The sequence below is a fragment of the Prinia subflava genome, chromosome 1 (assembly GCF_021018805.1).
Source record: "Prinia subflava isolate CZ2003 ecotype Zambia chromosome 1, Cam_Psub_1.2, whole genome shotgun sequence".
NCBI classification, from domain to species: Eukaryota; Metazoa; Chordata; class Aves; order Passeriformes; family Cisticolidae; genus Prinia; species Prinia subflava.
Genome location: NC_086247.1, coordinates 109,922,669 through 109,949,228, shown reverse-complemented (window position 1 = coordinate 109,949,228; position 26,560 = coordinate 109,922,669). Strand labels below are relative to the sequence as shown.

The 26,560-nt window shown below is 42.7% G+C and overlaps 2 protein-coding genes across 3 annotated transcripts; both read right to left on the bottom strand.

Moving 5' to 3' along the window:
* Nucleotides 1–1,701: 1,701 nt before the first annotated feature.
* LOC134562856 (C-C chemokine receptor type 5-like) lies at nt 1,702–11,376 on the bottom strand. Of its 2 annotated transcripts, none has more exons than XM_063420476.1 (3): nt 11,257–11,376; nt 5,347–5,503; nt 1,702–4,710 (listed from the first exon to the last, which is right to left on the bottom strand). In XM_063420476.1, the coding sequence occupies exon 3, from the start codon at nt 4,697–4,699 to the stop codon at nt 3,629–3,631; it is 1,071 nt and encodes a 356-aa protein (XP_063276546.1). In that variant the 5' UTR covers nt 4,700–4,710; nt 5,347–5,503; nt 11,257–11,376; the 3' UTR covers nt 1,702–3,628. The 2 variants fall into 2 exon arrangements, with proteins under 2 accessions (XP_063276546.1, XP_063276536.1); XM_063420466.1 differs by having other exon boundaries at nt 5,351–5,503.
* An 8,644-nt stretch (nt 11,377–20,020) lies between these two features.
* Nucleotides 20,021–25,975, bottom strand: LOC134562849 (C-C chemokine receptor type 8-like). Its single transcript, XM_063420454.1, has 2 exons — nt 25,881–25,975; nt 20,021–23,677 (listed from the first exon to the last, which is right to left on the bottom strand). Exon 2 carries the CDS (start codon nt 23,666–23,668, stop codon nt 22,613–22,615), a length of 1,056 nt encoding a protein of 351 aa, XP_063276524.1. The 5' UTR covers nt 23,669–23,677; nt 25,881–25,975; the 3' UTR covers nt 20,021–22,612.
* Between the last annotated feature and the right edge of the window lie 585 nt (nt 25,976–26,560).

The window sequence follows — 26,560 nt, the reverse complement described above, 5'->3', positions numbered from 1 at the left end:
CAGGAACATCCCTAAGAACCGGTTACCAAAAGTTTCACTATTTCTGTTTGTCCATCATAGACTTACCACAGACAAACCACTGGCAGTGATTATAAACCTGGTGGTTTCTTGTGGGTGCTGTTCAGCACTCACCAGTACCACATAAGCACTTTTGCCCTTAAGGAAGTCTGCCTGACAGTTGGCAGAGTTATCTTTTGCTGTGTGGGACATTCCTCCCTGCATGTTTCTGAACACATGGCAGTAGCATCTCCTAACAGGAAGGTTGGACTCTGTCCTGTTCAGTGCATAAACTAGACTGTGTTACTGGGTTTGGAGCTGTGTGCAGATCCTTGTCCATGGCACATGGCCATTCTTTTCACAAGCATGCTGCAAGCTCACACCACATTATCTCTTCAGGAGTTCCATGCCAAAACTTTTGAACTTCCAAAATTTTTCACTTAGCTGTTCAACTTTTGTTGTAAAGCAACAATTTATTTGTGGTGTTCAAAAAGATCTTGTATTGAATCTGTTTCATGTTCTCATGTGATTTGTATATTCTCTCAAATGCTTGCTTTTATCCCCTTAATATCTCACCAGAGCAGCTCAGATGCCTCCCAACCACTGCAGTGGTTCTTCCTTGTGTTAGTTTCTTCCCTGCTATAATTTCAGTCCTGAAGTATTGGCAAATCCTTGCCATTTTCTTCGCACACCTCTAGTTCCATACACAGTTTGGGTGCATCTGCCTATGTCTCTGCTTTTACATACATGCTGTATATTCATCTCAATGTTTTTCCCCTGCAGACCTTGAACTGTGGAATATTTGTCTCCCGTATATAAAATTTCTACCACTTCTCTGCTGAGGTCACTTGTGTTCTCTTTCATGGGGGCTGCAAACCTTCTTAAACCTTCCCCAAAAGTATCTCCATCCCACTGTGACCAGACTGCCTGAAGTCTTGCTAGCCTGATTTCAGGCTACCTGGCCTGTAGCTGTACCATGGTGTAGCCCCACATGACTGATTAAGACTCAAAAACTGCCACAAAACTGTCCAGAGCCCTGCATGTCTCAGTGCAAAGCTGCAGTGAAGAAAGGTCAGAGGGGGAGTTGTTATGGAATTTAGCTTATCCTATGATGGACAGATGAGAAGAGGGTACAGGGGAGAGAAGGAGGTGTGGATCATAGGCTTAAAAAAAGGAATGGGCAGAATGAAACATGGAGAATGGTAGGGTAAAGCAGAAGCATATTTCCATATTGAATTTGGAGGGCTGAATTTCCTTACACATAAAACTTGCACGTGTCTGGGACAACAGACACATGTCTGGGATCACTCTATGTGGGGCAAGGTGATCTAAAATTTGCTGCAGAGAGTCTATGGAGAATCCTGTTTTTATCCCAATCTTAACAGAGTGATATCTCTTCTTGTCCTCTTTTATTCCCACACTTTCCCTGTCTATAACACACACAACCCTATTTCTCCAAATCTCACTCATTTAAAATCTGTGGCCCCAGACTCTTTCCAAAGCTCTTGTAGGTCACTCCTCTCAAGTTTGCTGATGGATAAAAGCTGTGCCAGCTGCAGAAGCTTCTGGACTGGGCAGACAATTCTCTGTTTGCTTGGTTTGAAGTGTGGTATTGCAAGTGCCCATGTGTCTTTTTCCCATCTCCACTCTGAGAGCAGAGCCAATACCCTTTTGCCTACAGAAGAGAACAGGAGCTACAGGGTATACACAGACGTCCAGACACTGATTTTATTAATTTCACTGCATTGACATGGAAACAGGAAGAAATTTAAGTCCAGCAAGATAAGGATTTACAATTAAACACAGCAATAGAAGTATCACACTTATACCAGGATTTCTATTACACTGAACAACTTTATGCTTTAACATTGCTTTCACATTGTTTCAGTAAAAAAAGTAGAAAAGAAAGGAAAACTATTATCTTTAAGCAAGAAAGTTTACTGTGAGGATAGTTTTTGGTCTTTTGTGTGATCTGTCTGTGGCTATTAACCTCACAAGGTTATAACAGCTGATGGGATAAGAGCTAACAACTAATAGAAGCAGTGCCTGGGCATTTTAAGGCAAGAGAAAGAAGGGTATTTGCACTACATAGATTAAGGCATCTGCTACCCAAATTAAGAGGCTGGCATTTTCAGGTTCCTTCCACGATTGGACAGTTAATCTTCCCCTGAGACTATTTAAATCCCAATACTGCTTCTGGCTCAGGCACTTCTTATTCTCTACTGACCACTCAAGAACCTTGAAGAGATTTGCTGTTAATTTAGGCATCTGCATCACATGCCTGACATTAAGTAGTGTGGAATTCCCTCTGGTGTCCTTGCTGGAGGTTAGTTGAACCTGCCCCTGCAGATCTCCATGAGCAAGTTCTTGCACGCATGAGCAGTGTCCTTCCAAGGAAATGGGGAAAAACCAGAAGGACGGCGAAGTTGCAGAAGGAGTGCTCACCTGCACTTCTTTACAGTTGGAAGTAGGAAACGGTCTGCTATGCTCCTCCTTCCTCTTCTTTGCTAACCCCGTGTCCCTAGAATCCCTTTCTTTTACAGGGAAATTCTTAGTAGTGGAATAAATGTATGGCCGTAGTACACCAGTAGGCCAATGGTCCTGAGTCTTCAATCAGCAGGCAGTTCTCATGGAGGCACCAGCTGGCTAGAGTCACTCTTCTCCTGGGAAGGCAGGAAGGTTTGCTGATTTTGCCATTCCAAGGCCACTGTCTTCTTAAAAGTGTATCCCAACAGTCAGACTTTCTGTGTGTGTGAAGAACATGTTTTTCCCATGCAGGAGCCTAAGCTGACACACCAGTGTCATGTGTTGCCGTGCAAACTCTTCTTCTACACACGATTTACCTATCCAGAACTAGGGAAGCCTGCTCTCAGTACTGTGCTCACATCCTTCAGAGGGTCCTGAAATTCTTCTCATACAGAAACTTGCATAGCAAATACCAAGGCAATTTTCATTCTAGTCTTGCAGATCTTTGCTGAAGGACCTTTATTGGTTTAGTGGTTTTTTATTCTTAGAGGGATATGACTTGTTGGAATCAAGCTCACACTTTTTAGGAGTGCATCGTTGTCTTGTGCACTCAGTAAACTTGGTGTGTGCAGTTGCTTGAAAAATTGCACCCACAGAAATCACAGTGTTGCTGATTAAAAGTAGACTTCGGGAAAAATCAGCAACTGAATGGTGATATGGCAGAGATAAAATTAAAAAGCAAAAATCAAAATGCTATAATTTAGTTATAGCTGTTAAAGGATCCTGTTTAAAAATTACTGCACTATTAGCAAAACAGAAAAATTCTTGGGTTAAATGGTCCCAGTAAGATCTTGTGAGATGACCTATTACCCCTTAGACTTTCCAATATTGTATTCTCCCCTCAGTAAATCTCACTGCATAGATTTTTGTAAAAGCCCACAATCATATTTGTCTGGGCCCTATTTAGATCTTGATGTGACTCAGCTATGCAGCTAATGTTTCCTGGAGAACTCCTTGATTCTTTTAGTTCAGCAGCGGAAAACACTGTAATCCCAGGGAGCAGGTGACCACAAAAATAGCGGTCAACATATCTTAAATAATGGCAGGCACTCCTTAAGGCAAAGCAAGTGATGCAAAACTTGCTAACTAATGTTCTGATGTATTTTTACAGTCCAGTAGAGATGTCATGCTCTGCAGTGGATTGTGTGAATGTTGAACTGGCTCTTTCCAATTTTTCATGATAAAGACTTGGACATTTTTTGCACAGGTGAGGTGCAACATGCTTTCGGAAAAAGGTATGAAGATATGCCCTAAATTTTTCTCCAACAAATACATAGATCACAGGATTGATACAACAATGGATCATTGAGATTGTTTCTGTCACTTGAATTGCTTTCTCCAGTTGACCTTTAAGTTCACAATCTGGGATGAAAAGTGAATTTTGAAAAGTGTGCAAAAAAGAAGAAATATGGAATGGCGTCCAGAAGATGAAGTAAAAAATCATGATTACAAAAATAAGTCTGACTGCCTTCTTTTTTTTCTCATTCTTAGATCTCAGTAGTGTTTTTAGAATTTGTGAGTAACTGAAAATCATAATGAGCATTGGAACAAAAAGTCCCAGAATGTTCATCTTTAAAATATAAGAGTACTTCCAATCTATTGGGGAATCACTTGGATAATGAGCACTGCAAGTATAGCCTGAACTTTCCTTCTGAGTTTTGTGAAATACTACCCCTGGGACAGAAATAAGAACAGCAACAGCCCAAGTGGCAACGCTGGCAAGGATGCCGTAGGTAACCGTCCTGGCTTTCAAAGCAAACACAGCGTGCACTATGGCCAGGTACCTGTCCAGGGTCAACAGGATTATGAAAAAGATGCCGCTGTAGAAGCCAAGGAGGTAGACACCTGACAGAATTCGACAGAGCGCCTCCCCAAAAATCCAGTCGTGAGCTGCATAATAAGCCCAAAATGGGAGAGAAAATACAAACAGCAAATCAGAAATGGCCAAGTTGAGGAGGTAGATGTCAGTCATACTCTTCAGCCTCTTGTATTTGACCAGGATAAGGACAACAAGCATGTTGCCTGTCAGGCCAAATATCACCACTAAAGAATAAAGAGGGGGCAAAAATTTGGCTGCAAAGTGCTTTTCCTCAGTTCCGATGCAAGGTGTTGAATCACCGTAGTCAAACTCTGTTGTTAGTGGCCAGTCAGTGAAGCCTGTGGTTTCATTTCCCATGGTGTATTGGTCTGGAAAGGAGAAAAAATAAAGCCATTAAACTAGAGGAATCTCCAAGCTTTGCAGTGAAGAGAATGAAACGTTCTCTTCTGAAAGGAGTTTGGCTGATGAGCATACAAGCATTACTTTGTCAAGGTGTGAAAGAGAGTGAAATTGCAGAGCTCCCAGGAAACTCATCTATACATCTGTGGAGTTACCCTGGTGCATGTTGGAAGTGTGCTGTGTCATTTCCCATGTGTACACTGTCTTGTGTTTTCCCCTCCTAGTGGAGCCTGTCAGTTGCCTGACCGAGGGGGAGGAGAAGAGGGATGAATTTAATGAGTTGTGGGTACCTTGGGGCTTTTTTTCTCATCAGTGGCTTTCCAGTGGAGTGTGGAAAGCCAGCAAGGCAGCCTCAGGAAAGCAGAGTGTCTGGCATGCCAAGTATAGTCTTGCTTCTCCTTGGGATCTGGCCACCTGCTCATCGTGCTGGTCCATCCTGTAGCCCTTACCCAGGGAGGACCAGGAATTGGTCAGGTGTGAATGTGCCTGCAAAGGCACTGTGACATGGGTGAAAAACAGCTGACTTCAAGCACTTCTTCAGGTTGCTTCAGGTGACAATCTGAGAGCCTTAATGCCTATGGGAATTAGGACAGTACTATACTTACCCACTTGTGCTATTGTGGGTGTGGAAGAGTGGAAAGTGGGAAGTGTTGATCTGGGTTAAAATGGCAAACACTGGGTCTTTTACAGAGCCTAGGGCAGGTGGAGGCAGTGGAAGTGTGCTGGTTTCAGATAGCTCTGGAATGGAATCGGTGCACAGCCCTGTAGAGAGAATGGACAGACAAAGACCTTAGCAAATGATCCAAAAGATGGGAGTTGCTGTTGGAGTGGCCTATAATATCTGTCTCTGTTGTGGCATCTTCCTGTCAGCTGAAAGACCTCTCCCCTGCTGTTTGGGGATGTAAGGAGTTTTGATTCCTTGTTTCAGTACTGGTTTACACCCTTTATTCAGGATCTGCAAAGTTTAGATTGGTAGAGTGTCTTGAAGGGTGCACGAAGGCAAAAGGCTGATATGGCCATAGCTAAGAGTGTGCTAAGAGTGTGTGTTCTTCATGGGATATTGTTCTTCACCCTTTGTCAGTCAGTGTTTCCAGGAAGGCAACAATGGGGAAGTGCAGGAGTTCTGCAAACTCTCTGTCCCTGCTGTTTTGGTTTAGGGACTGTTGGAGGGACTGGACTTCCCCTGCAAGAACTGGATGTCAGCCCTTCCAGTCTCCAAAGCCTCCCCTTTTCCCAAGTCCCTGGTAGGACTGTGAGCCAAGAGCAGAAGCATAGATTTGTGTAGTTTGATCTCCAAAAAGCTCAGAGAACTCTCTTCTCACACACCCCCAGAGAACATGGAAGAATTCCTGTGTGTCCCAGGAGAAGCTAGGCAGAGGATTTTATGAAGATGGGTGTCAGAGGGACCAGAAGTGCTCCCTGGTCACCTAGTGAGGAAATGCAACCAATGCCTTGGGTAGCCACTCAAAGAGAGCTCCTTGCTGTTTGGTTAAAGGGCTGCTCTTCCTGTGCCATCATGACAGCTTTTGTCAGACACTTCATGGCAGAAGGGCGGCTGCCCATGGCACAGTGTTGGTTTTGAAATCAGCCTCTTCCTGGAAAGGTCATGGCTGTTCTTCGACAAAGACAACAGAGTGTTCCCCATGGCAGAAGAGTTCAGGCAGTGCCTCTGCCCCAGCTTGCTGTGTGATCCCTGGGTGCTCATTCTGTGCACCAGTGTTCACTCCTTTCCTGAATGCAGTGTTTTTCAGTGGTGTGTTCTGCCCTGTGTGATTGCAGGCATCTTTTGCAGAGACCACAGCCTCAAAACCACCACTGTTTCATTCTGTCTGCAGTTGAGCTCTGCATGTCTAAATGTCACTGAAGAAATTCAGCCCATGGCTGGAGTGGCTGAGACATGCCCCTGCTCTGCTTTCCAGAAGACAGTCAATTTAATTACATGTTCGGCCATTCTGAAGTGCAGCAGGTCAAATTTTTGAAGTGTCTTAAGCTCATCTCAGCTTATTTAGCTGTTTGAGAGAAGGCTGATTTCCTAATATAAAATTACAGAGCATTCAGGATCCAGAGGACATAGTTTTGATTTGGATTTTTATCTTGGTGGATGTATGTATAATACAAATAATCTTCTTGAAGAACTTTTTTTGGTTACAAGGTCGTAAAATAATTTTTCGTGTGTGTATATGCACAAGTAAATATATATATATGTACTCTTATAATATATAGAATCATAGTACTGTAGAATCATAGAATCATAGAATTATTTAGATCAGAAAAGACCTCTAAGATCATTGAGTCCAACCATTAACTTAACACTGTCAAGTCCACCACTAAACCATGTCCCTAAGCATCACATCTACACAGCTTATAATGTCTCCAGGGATGGTGATTCAACCACTTCCCTAGGCAGCCTGTTCCAGAGCTTGATATCCCTCTCAGTGAAGAAATTGCTCCTAACATTTGATCTAAACCTCCCTTGATGCACTTAGCCTTGTAGAATCTTTGTATTTGTATAAAAAGAAAGTAACTTTTTTTCTTCCAAGTTTGGAACTTATTTTGAGTCATAAAACTGGCAGAAAATAATTGTGGGAGAAAGAAAACGAAAGTTGACTCCCTAAAGATTTGTCTCCTTTGCTGTCCAATCTTATATCCTGTGAAGGGTTGACCCCAGCTGGCAGCTAAGGCCCCATATGGTCAATCCACTCACTTCCCCACAGCAGGACCAGGGAGAGAATCAGAAGTGCTGAAGAAAGAAAAACTTTGCAGCTTGAGAAAAAGATCGCTGAATAAGAGAATGAAACTGAAAAAACCTACGAGAGGTAACACAAGGACAAATACTTGCCATGTTCTACCAAGCAGACAGATGCAGTCTTTGAGCAATGCCTACTCTGGAAAAACTTCCCTCTGCCCCTAGTTTTGTTCCAGAGTGTGATGTTATGAGGCACAGAATATCCTTTTGGTCAGTTTGGGTCATCTGTCTCAGCTGTGGTCATAAATCTAAAAGACATCACCATAAGGGCTGCTGGGAACAAAAGTAAGTCCATCCCAGTCAACAACCAAAATTTAGCTCTTGCCCTATACAATGGACACTGACCCTGGTTAGAAAGACAGCAGGTGCTGTGTTGTTTTGTTTACTGGCTCTGAAATCTCACAGTTTTTGTGTAGTCCTCCTTTTCAAAACAAGCACAAAATATTAAAAATATTTTTTGAGATGCTTAAAAAAATGCTTCCCCTTTGAACACAGGCAATGTTAATCACAAAGAACTCTGGAAAACTGACCAAGATAAAAAAATCTATTGGGAATTACTGGTTGAATTTGATTTTAATTTTTTTTCATCTATCTTTTATCATATTTCCCAGTTTTATGTTTTGTGCAGAGAGAATCATCTTCTGCAGAAGCTGTAGCCTTTGACAACATGTCTGGTTTTGGCTCTTAAATTATCTAGGTGTGACACTTCAGAAATAAGTGTTTTATAGCAAAGAAATCTCCAGGTTTATCTCTGCTCTTGTGCTGTTGAAACATAATTGGAGCAATTCTGATTTGAGAACTTGTATTTTATTATTTCATTTATTTCCCTTCTTTTTCTGTCCAAAATTACACATGAATATTCAGAAAGTCTGAATTATTTTCATTTGCTGTAGTGAACGTGGCCATCAGTGCCCACTGTCCTGACCACAGTCCCACTGTTTCTGCATGCACAGGGTAGTTTTGGTTGCTAACAGAAGTTCTGAACGATTTTTGCAGAAGTAGGCAATATGTCAAGCCTAAGGTAGACATATAAGAGGAGAACTTACTGATTTATCCTGTGTTTAACCATGTAAGAGTATCTAAATACATGAACCGTCCAATAAGAGGCCACTGTGGTTTCCCCTTGGAGGACTGGTTATGTTCTGAGTTGCCAAAGAAGCCGGATGCAGAGGGGTTTGGCCAAGCAATGGGCCAAATACCAGGACCCTGGAAAATGTTCTTGCAAAGAACATTGAGTTACATCTTAGATGGGAGGAAATTTGGTTTGCTGAATACTTGTAACTTTGTGAGCCAAAATAAATGTAATTTCATTTATCTAAGTTTTAACAAAGCTGCACTTACGGCAGCATCAGAGGTTCTTGTAATGAAGGTGCAGCCCTGAAACATCTTTCCAGATTTCTGTATTTTGGCTGCTCTGAGAGAAGGCTCACTAGCTCTTGAGCATTAGCTGCTATCTACAGTGTCACTTTAAGCTAGAAGATGTGTAGGTGCTGGTAGGACTATCAGACACTTCCATGTCATTCAAGTAAAGCAGCTCCTGAGTTGCTACAGTGACTGACTTATTTAGGGATGACATTTGTCACAGCGCGTTGAGTCTGCTGTGCTCTGGAGGGGATTTGGACAAAGTTTCCCCTTAGAAACCAGAACTTGCAATAGCTACAATCTACAAGAGCTTCTGTCCCTGGATGGAGCTCCTTATCTCAAAACTGAATGACCTTCCCAAAGCTCCCTTCACCTTTTTGCGTTTAAGACAAGATTTCTCTTTTGAAATGTGTGAGTGGGTACCACAGCGCTACTGCCCCCGCCCTCACTCTCCTCCCCTCATGCATGCCAGCATTTGGCACACAGAAAAAGAAATTGCTTAACGTCTCGTAGTCAGCTTAAAAGTACATGTCAGCAGCATCTGGGGCACTTTATGAAGGGAGAGAAGCACAACACAGCACTGAGTAATACTGAAACTTAAACAGCAAAAAAAATAATACCACATATTCTGATAGCAGGCTTTGCAAGAGAGGTACCCAGTGTTTCCTGCTAACAGCTCCACCTCTTTAACTTTGCCTTTGACTTTCTAGGAGGAGCAGAACTACAGAGAAATCTGTGCACAGACACCTACACTTGCTTGGAGAGCAAGCATAAAAGTAAGAACTTTTCCTGAGTTACCAAGAAAGATGAAGGAAAAGATGGAAGTGTAAACTAAATACTCTGTGTAACACTCTGAACTGATAGTTGCTCTCAAACACAACTTTTCATGTGATATTGACCACAGAATTTCTTTCTAGGATTTGACTGGGGAAAGTTGAACATTAGAAACATTCAGAATTACTTGCCTCCTATCTGATGGGTTTTTTCCAACCCTGCAAAACTTTGAAAGTAAAATATATTCTGGGCTGAAAAGCACAGGGTTATTTCTCTGTGAATCCTCAGGATGTTATTGTTTACATTCCCCATTAAAACCAGAAAGACAGTCTGGCAAACATTCTGAGCTTTTCTACAGTTAAATAGAGTCAGTCTACAAGTCTCAAGACAAAAGAAGTAGGATGTGTTCTTACCTAAACAAAATGTACAGTAAAGGAATATCGAAAGCAGTGAAAATTAGCATTCTGAGAAAGAGAAATATGAGAAAGGCATTCAATATCTTCCTCCAAATCATGAGTATATGTATATACTGGGCTCTTCTCTTGTGCAAGCTAACTTCTGGACCAGTATGTCAGGGGGTTTTTGTTGTGGTTTGGTTTGGGTTTATTTCAGTATCTGATAAAACATTGAATTCAGAGTCATTCAAGCAGCAGTTGTAGTCACAACCATTCTGAGGATGAACTCAAGTACAAAATGGAAGGCTGATAGTTTGGAGTGGAGATTGCCAACATATGCCATAGGCTCATGTGATATCCCATTATTGCTCCAAGGGTCCCTACACTGAGAAGTCCAAGGCCCCTTCTCTGCCCCAAAAATTGCTGTCAATTGTTCCAGGCAGATGTCAGTGCAATTCTCCCAATAATGTAAAAAAATGAAAATTAATTTGTAGGCTATTGTAGCTTTTTTGCTAATATGCAAGTGGTGAGTCTTATTTATCCAAGCAGAGGAGCTCATCTTTTCTTGTGCATGAGTAGAAAAATTCCACTGTAGCGCTGATGATTTTTATTCATGTAAAACCTCATTATCAAAAATTGCAATCTGGGTATAAACCAAATATCTCATTAGATATAGCTGAGATATGGAGTAAAGACTTTCTAATGTGGTGACTCAGAGACATCACATTAAAAAAAGGACCCAATCCCAATATTCCTTTGAAACATAATAATGAAATAACACTTTTAACAGATTAAATGTTGGAGTAATAGAGAGAAACAATGTGATAGGATAGAGAGAACACCTGCCAAGTGCATCTGATAGAGCAAGATGTGACTTAGATATGGAGAGCTTAGTTTAAGTATGAAGGATTTCATGTCTGACCAATTTTATCCTTAGCAGAATGCAACTTCAAGCTATCAATCTCCTGAAACTGCTTCAAAACCAAGACCCTGTAAGTTTCTGGTACAAAAAAAAATATTATAATTTTCTCCACCGATTGTCCAGTTGAATTCTCTACTTTCACATTTAGCCTCATCCCAAGCTGTAAGCTAGTTACAAGACCCAGTTGTTCCCAAAGATATTATCTCTGCTTCAATGTCAGCTCGACTGCCACTGCCATTAGGCACATACACTCCCTGCTTAGTGCATTTCTCTTATATATTTAGATGTAGAGATAAGGAAAAAATCAGCTACTCACTGTTTCATCAAGCTGGTCTAACAGTGGGTTCTTCTTTGTGAGCAAACATATAGCTGAAAATAGGAAACAGCACTTCCTGTGACATATTGCAAAAGGGGGGTAAGTTTCTTCTTCTCTGAAAAAGCTCAGTTTCAAGGATGAGGTCAGAACTGGTGAATGAAGACTTTATGGGTGCCTATTTGTTCTGCGCCAGCTGGAACTGGAGCAGTCAGTTTCAGAACCACTCCATCTCTACAGGGTTAAGACTGGCTGGTTCAATTCAATAAAATCCCATTCTCAGGTCAATAAGTATTTCTACCAGCTCTGGAAACTTTTAATCTCAATTTACTCCCTTCCAGTTTGAATCCATTACACCTTTCCTGTCACCCTGTGTCCTTGTAAAAGGTTCCTCTTCTTTCTTGGAGATACTGGAAGGGATCAATTAAATCATTCTGATGTCTTCTCTTTTTCAGGCCAAACAAACCAAATTTCCTCAGGCTTTCCTCACAGTAAAAGTCCTCTATCACTCTAGTTGTCTTGGTGGCCTCCTCTGGAGTCACTCCAACAGTTCCATGTCCTTCCTGTGCTGGCACCCCAGAGATGATGCAGCACTGCAGGTGGGGTCTCACCAGAGGGACAGAATCCTTTCCCTCACCCTGCTGCCCACACTGCTTTGGATGCAGCCCAGGACACGTTTGGCTTTCTGGGCTGGGAGTGCCCATGGCTGGGTCATGTCCAGCCTCTCATGCACCAGCACCTCCATGTCCTTCTCCCCAGGGCTGTTCTCAATCAGTTCATCCCCCAGGCTGTGCTGATACCAGGGGTTGCCCTAAACCGGGTGCTGCACTAGGTCTGCTGCTGTACCAGATTTGCACTTGGTCTTGTTAAACCTCACAGGGTTCCCATGGACCCACTTCTCAAATTTGTCCAGGCCCCCTGGACGCATACCATCTTTCAGGTGTGTCAACAGCCCCACTCAGCTTGGTGTCATCTTCAAATTTGCTGAGAGCCCACTCAATCCCATTGTCATTAATAAAGATATTAAACAGCACTTGGTCCTAGTACAGACCTCAGAGGGACACCACTTGTCACTGATGTCCATTGGGACTCTGAGCCATTGATAACTTCCCTCCAGACAGGATGGTCCAACCACTTGCTAATCTAAAAATTCACCCACTGAATCCATCTCTCTCCAGCTTAGAAGGAAGGATGTTGTGGGGGCTGTTCAGAAGTCCAGATAAACAACACCCATAGCCCTTCCCTTGCCCACTCCTGCAGTCACTCCATCACAGGAGGCCACTGGGTTGGTCGGGCAAGAGTTGCCCTTGGTGGGGCAGCGCTGGCTGTCCTGAATCACCTCCCTGTCTTCCCCATGCCCTAGTGCAGCTCCTAGGAGGATCTGTTCCATGTTCCTCCCAGGCACAGAGGTGAGGCTGACACGTCTGTAGTTCCCAGGGTCCTCCTTTCTACTCTTTTTAAAGATAAGTACAAAGTCTCCCTTTTTCCAGTCACCTGGGACTTCATCTGACTGCCACGACTTTTCAAGTATCATGGAGAGGGGCTTGGCAACTACATCAACCAATTCCCTCAGGACTCTGGGATGCATTTCACTGGGTCCCATAGATCATTATAAAACAGGACTGATGAATAATATGGCCATTTCTCTGCTCCCTATGGAGTCTTTTTCAATTTTATAGCAAGGTGACATTTTTCAAATTTGCACTCTTTTAGCAGCAGCTCTTGACCATTCTCTCTTAGACAGCAGGGTGTTTTCCTACAGTATTCCTGAAAAGCTGTAAGACTGGCTTGTGCTACAAGTATAACTGGACCTTTTCATTTCCTAAAAAAATTATTTCAGTAAACCCAGGGATATATAACCTGATCACACATGTTAGAGGGAGTATAAAAGAGACTCAGAAAGCTGTTTCAGAAAGAGTGCCTAAGCAAGGCTATAGGAAGAGCAATGTGGTGGCTGGAATCACATAAGGGAAGGGGCTGTGTAGATTTTGCTGTAAGCAGGGACAGAAAACCATTGAAAACTTTCAAGCCTGAGCAGAAAGTGCCTTCCCTACAGTGACACAGTGGACAACAGGGAGACCCAAGGCACCTTTTCATTCTATACCATCTCCCTCTGAGTTGCTGTCTGAATTTGAAATTCTTTTTTACTGCTCAGGTCATCTCTTCCTACTCAATGTACAGGCTGCTAGTTCAGAAGTCTTGTTTGCATGTTTAATCTTTTGTGAACTACTATGCCTGATAAAAAAATGAATTGTCTTTCAGGATCAAAAATCCTGCCCAAAGAACTTCATTTTCACTGCCTCATGGGAAAGAAGGGTGTCACCTGGAGAAGGGGCTTACCTCAGCTCTTAAGAGAGAAACTCCTTTGGAATCCATCGTCCAGGGTCTTTGTGTGGGTGTAATCTTCTGAGAACAGCAGAGGTAATCCTTGGCCTCTTCTCTCCCTGTCTTGTGAAACTGGGGCCTACTTCTGCCTTGCTCTGATCTTTTTGGAGTCACCAAGCTCCCAGCCAGTTCTAGGAAAGATCATAGGAGAAGTCTTCCTTGGAAGACCTATGTGCTATTTTCATAACCTGGGGGGTAAACGGCAGATTTGAGTTTGGCATAATGGGTTTGATGGATCCTTCTGGTGGTGAATGAGTCACTTCTGACTGATCAGTGTATCCTGACTGGAAGACAAGAGCACAGTTATGCACATATTTTTTGGAAAGAATTTTAATTCTTTTTGCCTCCAACCTGAGTGCTTAGACCGAAGACAAGTGGACAGGACAGTGTTATCAGGCTGTCTCAGTGCCTGAGGCTCAATTACTCCAAACTTTAAAAATCAGGAATGGTGTCTTTCCAAAATGGTAATGCAAAAAATCTGAAGCTTCCAAATGTTTGAGCAAGATTAAAATACAGGAGAAAAATGAAAGACATATTCGAAAGAAAGGAAATATTTCATATCAGACACTTAATTTTAAGGACCTGTGACTACATTTTGAACTGCAGCTAAATTACTATCATCTTATAGAGATTAGAGCCTGTTACAAAGGACAGAATCCCCTGAAAATGTCTTTTTCAGCTGTGCTGAGACTCGGAGGAAATCCAGGGGAAAGAAATTGTGTTCATTGGTCTAGAAAGCATGATTTGTGAGAAGTGATTGTGAAAGGACTAGAGGATCTCTCAGACTTAATTTCTATGATTTTACTCATAGTATCTTTCCTTTATGGGCTTTATAAAAATTAACTAATTCATATAACTGCCTGGGAGATAGAAGCAGAGGAAGCAATGGGAGAAGAGTCTCCCAAAGTCAGAGACATTGCCAGGAGAAGATTGCCATTTAAAATTAGGTTCTCCATCTCCATAAAAAAATTAGAATGAACAGTAAGCAAGGAGTACATAAACTTCATCAGGCTAATCCATTGAAATTCTATAAATAGGGACGTACTGCTTGACCAAAGGGAAGAATCAAAAAAGAATGATGAACTTCTGCAGCAAACCTGTCTTACTTCATCTGAAGCTTCCTACAAGCTGTCACAACTGTAGCACTGAGAGAACTAAAGCAAGGGAACCAAACCATGATGTTCTTCTATGACTCCATCAGTTGCTGAATGTAAGAGAAAATTAGCTATTTGTGGCAATAATACAATGTTATGTGCACACTGAAGTCAGGCTGTGGGGATACACTTAAAGGCACTGGAACAATTTTCCTTCTTTCTTGCAGAGTATCTTTCCCTGTGGAGGGAAAGAGATGGCTGGAGACAGCTTACTAATGGCAAAAATATTGGTAAAATTATCAAGGAGATTACTTAAATAGAAATTACTGTTCTTCAGCTATATGCCAGTAAGACCTTAGCAAAGACGGCCTTGCAGTTCATCTCATGTTCTAGGCTTTCCATGGAAGGAGAAATGATGAGTTCAGTCCCTGTGTCAAAGCCTGCTCAGGACTTCCAGGCAAAGAAGGACAGCATGAGGGGATGTGCATACAGAGGGAGTTGCTTTACTCTTGCTCCAATGTGCTTCAGCCTGCCCTTTTATGATGAAATTTGAATGAAGTAGATCTTTTGTGCTAAAAGAGGAATTCAGTAAATGTCTTAATGAGACCTGTGCTGCGGACTCCTCTCGAGCACCCTCACCCACAACAGCTCACATCTGACATTTTGCTGGCTGTCTTCGAGTTTACTGGGATGGGCGTGTGGCAACTTTGGTTGAGCACAAGGAGGAGCACAAAGCAGGCCTTTGCAAGGTCTGTTAGTAGGGAATTCGTTTCCAACTCCTTCAAGCTGAAAGTTGTAGTCTGCAGGAATCATCTCTCCCACCCTTAATTGGTAGCTGGCTATCTAAGGTCTCCCTCTCTATTCAATGGACAGAGGTAGGTATTTGCAGAGGGTGACAAACTCTTTTAAGTTACTCCACCTTAGGCTGGATTGAATCACCTTATGGAAGGAGCTCTCTTAAATTATATAAATAGTCTTAGGCAACAAGTTCAGGGTAGACAGCCAACTTGTGCATTGATAGAACTGTTTCAGGTAACCTGAATGAAGTCTTCAGGGCTTTTGGTGATGAGAAAACATTTATTTTGGAAAAAACATCAAGTCAAATATTTTTGTTTTGATGTTCTTTGGAGCTGAGGTGATTTTTTAGCAGCTAAGCCTGATAATGCTGTCTACTTCCATTGCTGAAGAGGAATAGATCTAATGTAGATTTAAAGACCAGTCCAGGTGGTGATGCACCCAGAAGCAGGAACAGATTTGTTATGGCACTATGAAGACTGTACTCTGCCCATGCTCATAAAATCTGCATGTGCTACCTATCATGGCACAGAAATAAGACTGCAAAGCCTGTCCTCTTCTTCTCCTACATCTTCATACACATGCAGGTGTTCTAAAACTGTGTTTTAGGAGGGGTAGGAAGATATATAAAATAAAACAGTTTCTTTTGATGGCTGTTCAGGTGTCACAATACTTCCTTACAGCTTTAGGGCACTTCACAGGGCCTTGTAGGAGTAAAACTTGGCAACAGAGATGTAAGTAAACTCGGAGTCTTATGTATTCTTAAGATATTCTGCATTACTCACAGAAGAACGACACAAGGACATATCAGTGCAATCTGCCCTTCATGTTAACCCCTCCATACAAACATTGTGGTGCTCAGTACCCCGTCACAGTGCTTGGTTCAGCTTGCAGAAGGCATCCTCCCAGCTGAGGGACTGGTTGTTTGGGGTTCTCTTTATTGCACTTACTGCAGTGCAGGACCAGGCCCTATTTAATGTACACTGTCCAGGCCCTTCTCGGACTGCAGAGTTCTGCTTTTCCCTCGTGATCGTGGCTCTAGCTCTGTCAGGCTCATCTCTGAGTCATTCACAGATATTACTGTATTTGTCTTACCCCATTTATGATATGAAGCAATAAATTTTGTCCATTTTGCAAGCGTCCACTAATTTGTGGAACCTGATTTGTAAACTTTTTCTCCGAAGCAAATTACTGTGCTAGGGCAGGGTTCTCATCTGTTGTAACTGCTGGTTCTTGCTCTTCACATTGATACTTGGAACATGAGGATCACAACAGCAGAGGCTATCCATGAAAATCTTCGTGTGAGTAGAAAGGGAAGGTGCTTAAATGGTGTACTAGAATTAGTCAGTTTAGGGTGGGTAGGATAAAATCAGCTCTAAGTGTCTCACTCCCTTGATGAAACTTGTGCCTGCCCTGTGATAAGCTTGCAGGTTCCAGTAGTAATTTGTGGCACAGGACTTGGCATCTCTGAAATGCAAGTATTCCCTGATTTTGCTTCTCAGGTGTCTGCAAGACTGCTCAGTGAAACTGAACCTGAAAGACACAAATGGCTCTTCAGCCTTCTCAGAGACTGGCCCCACACTCCTGTGCACCTACCTGGGAGACCCTGCTGTGTTTCTGAGAAAACTCCCCATGGAGAGTCCAGCAGCTTGAAGCCAGCTTGGTGGCCACAATAGACAAACTTACATACATAATGAATCTGATCTTAGTTATCTTCTGACAAATTTTATTTATGGGTGGAGACACCACTTCCTTCGTAACTTCTATAGAGAAAACAGAAGAATACACAGGGCTTCAGATAAGTCATAAAATTTCTTTTCACAGTCCACAGCAAACTAATCACACACAAGGTCTGCGGTACTACGACCTCAAATTCTTCCCCATCCTCAGCAAAAGAGGATGACTCTGGTATTTTCTGTACTGTGGTAGATTAAAGTTTATTGCATCCTCTTTATCTATTTTTTTTATTTTAAGGCAGTACTAATTGCTGTCTCATAATGGGAATGGAAGAGCTAGCTCACATCTTGGTCACAAGGGAGATATTTCACACCTGCTCTGTCAGCTGAGTGGTTGCAGATAGGCTGTTTTTGCCACTGTGCAAAACAGTCTCAGCAACAGTGATAGGAAGCCAAGTCTATCTGTATTTGTAAAGCTCTCAGATGACATTGCAGGAATTGTTTTACATTTACCACACGCAAACTAGCTTGTCATTCTTCTTGGAAAGATTGTGTTAGTGTTAAGATGAAAGCAAGCCACAAGTAAGTGATAAAACTAACTTCAACAAAAAAGTTGTGTGAGCAAGAGAATTTATAGGAGAGCTGATACTTCTGCCTCAGTTGTACTAAAGTATGCTGAGATAAAGGCCTACATGAAGGCTTACATGAATCCTAGGGGAAAAAATATTTTCATTGCCTATTTTTCAGTGCACTTGGTTTCACCTGAACCCTCAAAAGCTAACTATCACTTGTTACTTTGGGGAGTTAAACTTGTACACTGGTGCTCCATTTTACAAGACTTCATCAAGTCACACTGTATTTTCAATACTGCTGGATATTGGAGAAGATCACTGACTATTACTGTTTTTCACACTGCCCAGGGACCATTTCTTGTCTCCTAGCTGTTCATATGTTAAATGCATTAAGCATTAAATGCTTGCGCAGTGCTAACCACTGGCACTTCCAACTTCCCTCCCTCTACACATTTCACTGAAAAGACTGTCAGGGAAGTCCAAGCCTCACCAACCTGTGGTTTTTTGATCTGAAATCAGGGAGTCTCTCCTGAGGTATCACCAAACATTTTGTCTGACTGAGAAAGAAGCTTAAAAAAATTAGGACCAAAGGCTCTGGACATGAGCCACAGCCTGGAGAAGCTGTGTCAGAATACTGTGACAAGTAAGAACAGTTTGCCAGCTAGCTTGAGAATCAGTGTGAAGGAAGAGATCAGGATGACTCACTAGGGGGAGAGACAGACTGACCAGCTGACACTGGAGTGCACAGGGATGGATGAGAGAGGACACCTGATTATCTTCTTCAGGACAACAGAAGGAAACGAACTGCTGGCAGAGAAAGAGAGAGCAAGCAGCAGGGCACAGGAGTCATCTAAGGGCCACCAGAGTGGTGAGCAGACGTCTGAGATTTTTGGGTTCTTAAAGAAAGTTAAAGGTAGGCATGCTTTGGAGCTTAGTGGTGTTATGAGGTCATTTCAGCAGAAATTGCAAACCACAGGAAGTTTTGTATCTCACTTCTGGGTTAATTTATTCATGCATTTGGGGTTTGCACTGGATGATGTATTTTGGTTATAACGTATTTCTAATTAAGAAGAGCAAAACCCAGACACGGTATGAGGCAGAAGATGGTGTGAGGTGTGTTTCTGTATCCAAGATTCTAGTGTAAGGACTACAAATAGTTATAGTGTGTGGCCACAAATGAGCAGTGTCATTGATTTTGGCCATTCCAACTATCCTTCTTTATAACTTGAGCTTAAATAAGAGCAGGAGGTAATACATACTTCTTACTGGATCTTTTTAACTCTGATGTCAAGCCCCGGGAACTATTAGGGAAATTCCCAATGAGTGCTGTATCCTGCCATACTGAATTCAGTGGTGGATCTCAGACATGTGACAAATTTCTCATGACCCTAGCCTGGGGGGTGAGCCAAATGGAGAACATCTGAAATTCAGTATCACACCTTCTTAAGTTTGGGCAGTCTCATGGTAAGTCAACAGAACTGAGGAACAGTGTGAAAGCTCTGAACTTGTCAATCATAGGCTGGAGAAAAGCCAGAAGGAATCCCAAACAGCACCACAATACACGTTATTATTTTGCTTTTCTAACTGTCAGTGCTCCTTTACAGTGCTTTGCACAGTATTAGTACAGTTCACTTACTTTAGAGGTCTAGGAGGGGTTTTGAGGACGTGCACATTTGTCCAAGAGGCCGTAGAGTAGAGTAAGGTCAGACGTGGATAAGGTCACAGTGCCACAGGCATGATGCTACAGAAGGACAGAGAAGTCTGTGAAATACGTTAGATGAAAATCAACAGCTAGAACGTTCAAGCCCTTCAGAACACACAGTTCAGAGCTAGGTAGGGAAATGTTACTGAATGTGAAAAGGGGTGCTCAGTAGTTTCACTGGCAACATGATATCAGTGGTTTCAATGCAGCTTGGTCTCTGGAGAGACAATAAATGCTTTAGATGTTGCACATCTAAAGCAAGATCTCTTCTATAAACAGCAGTAATTTCCTTATTCCATCCTCTTCTGAACGGTGATCATGTTTCCACTAATTTAGTGGAACAAGATTGAACGATATATTTTGCCATATATTCACAGTATCACACCCAGCCTCAGGAAATCCAGGTGACATTAAACCTGACTGTTACTTGGTGCTTTTGCAGTGGTATTTGCAGCTGGCAACATCTTAGCAGCACGTGAAAACTGATCTGGTTATGAGTAGATTTCCTTTCCTTTAAATTTCTGCGTGTCAGAACCCTTGAAACTGAGGAAATAGTGCATCTGCTACCTGCTTTATTCCAAGATAATTACACCTGCAGAGAAAAGTAGATTGTCACTGACAAGTTTCTGCCTAAAAAAAAAGTATAATTGAAGAAATGGCAATTACAGTTCATTATTATTATCCTGTGAGTGTAATGCTCTTTTCCAGAACCCTTTCAGTGCATCCAAGTGCAAAATTTTTGAACATTGTTTAGTGTCTTCATAGATTCTTTCCATCACATACAAGAATAGTGGAGGTCTTGTGGTCCAAACCATTAAAATTAAAATTTCATGTTTAGAGAAGAGGCACAATGCTTCTGGGTTCTCTGCTGTGTACAAGTGCTTTGGGGTGATGCTGGGTGTATTTGTGTCTCTGTTCTAGTAGTTCTTACAATAAAAGGGGCAAAATACCCCTTTTTTTTGCAAAAAAGCAATAATAATTGCTTTTTGCAGCCACATTATACAGAGCAGTAGCCTGCTGAAGGGAGAAGTGTGCTCAGATCCTTCAGTCTGGGTCTGTGAGTGATTTCCTGTGCTTGGGCAGAGGATGTGGGGCTTGGATCTACGCTCCTCAATTCTTAAACCCCTGTCTTTTAAATAGAGCAGTAGAGGATAGGGGGTGGGGAGGGGAACTCTTCAGTGAGCCCAGCAAAGCACATTTTTTACTCTTTGCTTAAGGCTTCACATATAATTTGGGCTAAATTCTGCTGCTGCACACACATAGAGTATTATTTCAGTAGAAGCTGTACAAAAAAAAAAAAAAAAAGAAACCAGAGTTTGAGCCTTGTCTTGTGACCTGGAGGGAATCTTACTGTTCATTGGGAAAGTGCCATGGGGTGAGGGCTGGTCAAACAACATTTCCATTATCCTTTCTTCTCAAAATATTAGTAAATATTAGTTAAAGCAGAATATACAGATATAAGTTCTGTTTCTTCTCCCTTCCTCATCTGAAAGATCAACAGGTAAAATGATAATAAGTGTCACTGACTATTTTAAACAGAAATGCTTTTATCCCAACTCCAAAATCTGGCCAAAAGGAGAAGGTACCTGACCTGAGATGATGACCCACACTTCTTTTCAAAGTCCCTATGCAGTCAAAAAAACCCCACAGAAATGCACAAACAGAGATATTTATTTCTAAATAGAAATTTTCTGAGAAATAAACAATATAATAATTGAGTTGCAGGGCATTTCTTATCCATTGGGGAATAAAACCTAGAAATGTTACTTATGCAATCTGTAATAAAAGAAAAGGCATTCTCTATACCATATAATTAATAGCAAGAATATCTTGGCACTAAGGTTATTTTAAAAAAAATAGGAAGGATTAAAACATGAAATTATATTTTCAGAAGGAAAGGTAGAAATAGGAAAATATTTAAAATTTTATTACCTTAAAAAAAAAAAATCTTAAAAAACAATATCCAGGCTGTGTTTTCCCTCATTTCAGGTGTTCTCTTGATTAACTTAAAAAAATGTGTTTGCAGTAATACTACCTCAATTTAAATGTTATCGTTTCCCCGTGACTTTTTACTGGGATTTGGAGAACAAAGCCTCCTCAGCAGAAAAGTGGAGATAAAACTTACTTTGCTGAAGAGCTTCAGTGTGCCTCTCAATTCCATCAGATGCATTTTATGTGATGCCCATTCAAAAATAAGCAAACTCAAAGTTTCCTTACCCTACTTGAGGCTTGTGAGTCATTAGGCAGACTATCAAGAACCAAGACAAAAAAGGTGTAGCTAAAGTTTATTTGAAGAAAACATTCTTAAAATCGCAGAAAATAAAGACATTTGGGAAAAGAGATGAAGCCTACTTTGCTACAGGTCATTTTATGATGGTTACATTTAGCAGTGAGCTCTGGAGGTGCAGAGTTGGAGCTCCCACAACTCCAGAGGTGATGCAGAGCCTCCAGCTGCTCTGAGGACAACACTTTCAGGTGTAGAAACCTCCAGTGACCAGTATGGGGGACACCTGGAGCCATTGCATTGATATTTTTGGAGGCATCACTACCAAAGGCTGCTCTGGGTGGCAGCAGTTTCAAGGATTCCAGGGCTGTGCCCCTGGGACCATCCCACAACAAACAGGGTCCTGAGCTGAGGGCGTTTTTCATCTGGGAGCTGAGGCAAAGGGGAAATTGTGACAGTGTCTGAGGTGATCCCCTCTTTGCAATATGAAGCAATCCCATGCCTGTTCACTTCCCCACTTTCCCAAGGGCTGTCACACACTTGTCCCAGGGATGTAGGGATTCAGCTTCCACAAGGCAGAGCATACTTGGGGGTGAGGCAGAAATGACGCTTTTGTCAGACGGGAAAATAGATACTAGAGGAAGCAGTCTGCTTGCTGAAGCATATTAAAGGAGCTCTAAAACATGATTAAAAATTCTTCTGTGGCAATGTATGGTCACCATGGTACAATGCACTGGTTCTCTTGGGAAACCAATGTCCCAAGTTCTTAGGTGGCAGTTCACAGCATATCCCAACCAGAGGCACAGGCGTACTGCGTCTCCCCGGGGATGCTGCACGCACGGTACAACCTCCAGGAGCACCGCAGACCTTTGGCCAGCCCCTCACACCAGCAGAAGGCAGCTCAGGTGTGCTCACAGCACCCCTGCACCGTCAGACCAGCCAGAGAGCTGGCTGGGTGCCGAAAACGACTGTCCAGCCCCGGCACCGCCGGCAGGGCCGGAGAGGACACGGCCACAGGACTGAAGGAGGCCTTTAAGATGGGCCTTGAATGTCACGCCAGCGAAGGCGTAGATGATGGGGTTGAGGCAGCAGTGGATGAAGGAGATGGTTTCTGTCACCTGCAGGGCCAGAGCTATCTGGGAGCTCGCCTGGCAGTCATTGATGATGTGCAGGCTCTGCAGAGAGTCGAGGAACAGCGCAACATTGAAAGGAGTCCAGAAAAGGAAGAAAACTATGACAATGATGAAGATCATCTTGATCGCCTTGACCTTGTTCTGGTTCCTGCATTTTTGCAGGTTTTTTAGTATCTGAGAGTAGCAGCAAATGAGGATGCTAAAGGGAATCAAGAGGCCCAAGATATTGGCTGCAAACTGAGAAGCAACCTTCCAGGTATTGTCACCTGGAGGGTATGTGGGGACACACTGCAAAGCCTGCTCGATCTCCAGCTCCTGGCTGAACATGATGTTGGGCACAGAAGCCAAGCCAGCCACCAGCCACAGGATCAAGCTGATAATTATGCCATATGTGGCTGTCCGTATCCTCATGGCATAGACAGCGTGGACAATTGCTATGTACCTGTCTACGCTCATGAGGGTAATAAAGAAAATACTGCTATAAAAGCCTGTGTAGTAAATGCCAGCCATTATCTTACACATGACATTGCCAAAAACCCACTGATCTGAAGCGTAGTGGGCTTGGAAAGGGAGGGGCAAAACGAAGAGGAGATCAGAGGCTGCGAGGTTCAGCAGGCAGATGTCAGTCATTGTTGTCAGCCTTTTCCTGGTCAGGAGGACCCAGAGGACCAAGGAGTTTCCCAGGAGGCAGAAGATAAACACAAGGCAGTAAAGAATTGGCAGAAAGAGGGATTTAAACCTGCGGAAGTTGTTTCCTTCGTTACACGGAGCAGTGTTTTCATCGTATCCATAGTCATATTCTGTTGTGCCAAGGAACTGGCTGGTGGGATTCATCTCAGATACCTGTGCAGGAAAGAGAAAGGGTTAAAAATGTCTGGCAGTCCTGGCACAACCCTCCCATGGTGGCTTCTGCTTCTGTGCTGTGTTGAGCCTGTGAGTCAGCCTCCAGGCAGAGGGGGACTACAAAATGCAGTCTTGGTCTCAGACTGCAAGCAAACAGCTGTACCACCCAAAGGGCTGCCCTGCAGCCTGCTGATTGCTCCTGTACATGTGTGTGAGCACCGGGAGGCTCTCTGTTTCCCTGAAACTGGTTTAGTGCCACTGGACCAGCCCCTCATCATTACAATGACTGGGAAAAATTCAGGTCTCTAAGTAGTCATAATGATAAAAAAATACAAATCCTGCATCTGATCTAAGAATCTCAATTTTCTTGTGCTCCCTGGGGTGGGGAAGCTTTTTGCCTGTAGCAAAAAGACCCTCATAAAAGTGTTTTGCCTGATGAAGTCGTCACCAAGCAGCATAATCTCATTTTCAGCAGAGCAGGGCTAGGTACTGGCTCAGAGTGTGGAGACACACAAGCTACTTTTCCATGGGTGGGTCCAGGATTGCATACAAAAATCTCTGGAGCAACAAGGAGTTCACGGGGCTGCACAGAAACACTTGCAGTGCCAAGCTCTGAGCTGCCACCGATCTCCAGGGCAGCTGGTGAGCAGCATGGCTGTGCCTTTTGCCAAGGCACAGCAGCTTAGTGCTCCTGCCTGTTCCATCCAGCTTTCCAGTTTTCTAGTGTAGAGAAACCCAAAACATTAGCAGGAGTGGTTCCTCTCTTGCATTTCTGAAGAATTGCAATGAAGGCAGCCTCAAAATAGTAAAATAATCGGACATGCTCTCCGAGAGTGAGTCAGCACTTCAGCCACCTTTTTTTATTGTTTCAGAAGTCAGTTCATGACCCCTAGAAAAGCGGGTCGGGTTTCCAGACTTGAGTGTTCACATTTTAAGAAGTGGTGATTCTTTCAAAAGAGTTTGGTTTTTCACTGCTGAGATATTTGAAAGTTTAGGCTGTGCTGCACCTGTGTTGCACCTGCTTACAGGTTGACCACATCTTGAAAAAGCTTCAAAGACACAGAGTTGCCAGGAAGGAAGAACATTTGTAATAATCATTGCTGTTAAGATGAAGCAATAACCTGAATGGAAGTGATTAATTCTATAGAAGCAGAGCATGGGGTCTCCTGAATTAAAAATTAATGCCCGAGGATACAAAATGAGAGAGAACAGTGAAAAATTTTTGTGTTGATAGGAAGGAATCCTATCAATAATCCCCCCTTCTTGCCTGGCTGTGCCACCTGTGGGGGGAACAGAATGATCTGTAAGGATAGCCCAGAGGAATGCCAATGTCCATCCTCTGCTCCGGGCATGGATGCTGCTCATGCCTCACTGACCTGCCTCAGCTCTCCTTGGGGCACCAGAACTGTTTCAATTGGTACGTGCAATGCTGAGAAAACTGTTACAAACACAGCATTCAACCCCACAGAAGTCCTTGCTCATATACAACAGATAATAAGAATAACAGATAATGAGAGAAAAGCTGTGCTGCAACCCACATCGATAGTGTATTTCTCTGCTATATAGAGCTCTTAGCTGTAGCGAGGACATCTGCATTATTATTTTTGACTTTGTGTAAAGCATAAATCTTCAAATATTTAGTTGGTAAGTCACTAGATAATGGCTCTTCTTGCAGCAACAGATAAAGGTAGAAAATATTTCCTGCCAATGCTTTTGATGTGTGAACCTGACACACTGTGACTAAGTCATGCAGCACTGGCTCTCGTTTCTTAATTGTCTGTCAAGGACCTCTTCAAAGCAGTTCATAGAATCAACTACTAAAAGTAAAAAATATTCAAAAAAATGAATGAATTCTGTGTTATAGGTATATAGCTCTATAAATATGTAGATAGATATGTAGAGATAAATAAATCTAGATTTACAGCTATAAAGCATCTACTTCCAGCAAAATTCAAGTGTTTTTCCTGGGCTGAACAGAGACCCAAGATGCTCTGCTTCAGACCACCCTTACACCATTAGTGCCTTCAACAGCTCCCAAGCAGGCCACAGCATTTTCCATTTCCCCCTCTCCACGTCACTCAGCAGAAGAGTCAAACTGATGAAACAGTTTTACAGGAGCTGTCAAGGGAGAGGTGGCTGCTGCCGGTGCCCTGGTCGCCACAGTCAGCCTGGCAATAGCCCACTGAATATGGATGGACGTTACCTGTGACAGCAGGAACCCTCTGCTCTCTCTCTGCCCTGGCCCCCTTCTCCTCGTGCCCTGCAGCTGGGGCTCAGGGGTTTCCAGGAGGTTCACTTCACCTTCACTTGTGCAGACGGCTGAGATTCGGTGATATGCGGCTGTCGAATGGGCAGCTGCTAGATACAGGCTAGGCTTGGAGGCAAAGAGAAGATTTTCTATCTGTGGTAAACAGGAAAAGAGTGAGAGGGCTATCAGGCACCTTCTGTGAAAAAAAAAGTTCAAATACCTCTCTTCTTCAACACAGTAATGTGTAACATTCTTTTTAACGTGTTTGCTAAACCCTCCTTCTTCACATCCTCCCCTGACTTAAGTGAAAAATTTTGAAGTTCAAATGTCTCCATCACAGGAGACACCCAAATAAATTTGCAGCTTTTTACTGAAGCAGCTATACAATTTTCACTTTCTTCAGCTAGTAGCATCTTGTATACTGCAGTCTGATTTAATCCCTGCTCATTAAAAACTCATTAGCATTTTGAGCAAAATAAGAACTCACAGCTACTGATACCACTTTGCCATAATTTTTTAATCAGTTCTTATTAAGTGGCGATATTTCAGTTTCTTTGCTACCTTGGGGTTTTTTCAAGTTTATTTTAGTGACTTGAGGATGGAAAAGGACAAAATATTGAAACAAAGACAGGCTT

Bases quoted from the DNA above. Each gene is read 5' to 3' on its own strand.
- LOC134562856 (XM_063420476.1), bottom strand. From the start codon at position 4,699: ATGGGAAATGAAACCACAGGCTTCACTGACTGGCCACTAACAACAGAG.
- LOC134562849 (XM_063420454.1), bottom strand. From the start codon at position 23,668: ATGAATCCCACCAGCCAGTTCCTTGGCACAACAGAATATGACTATGGA.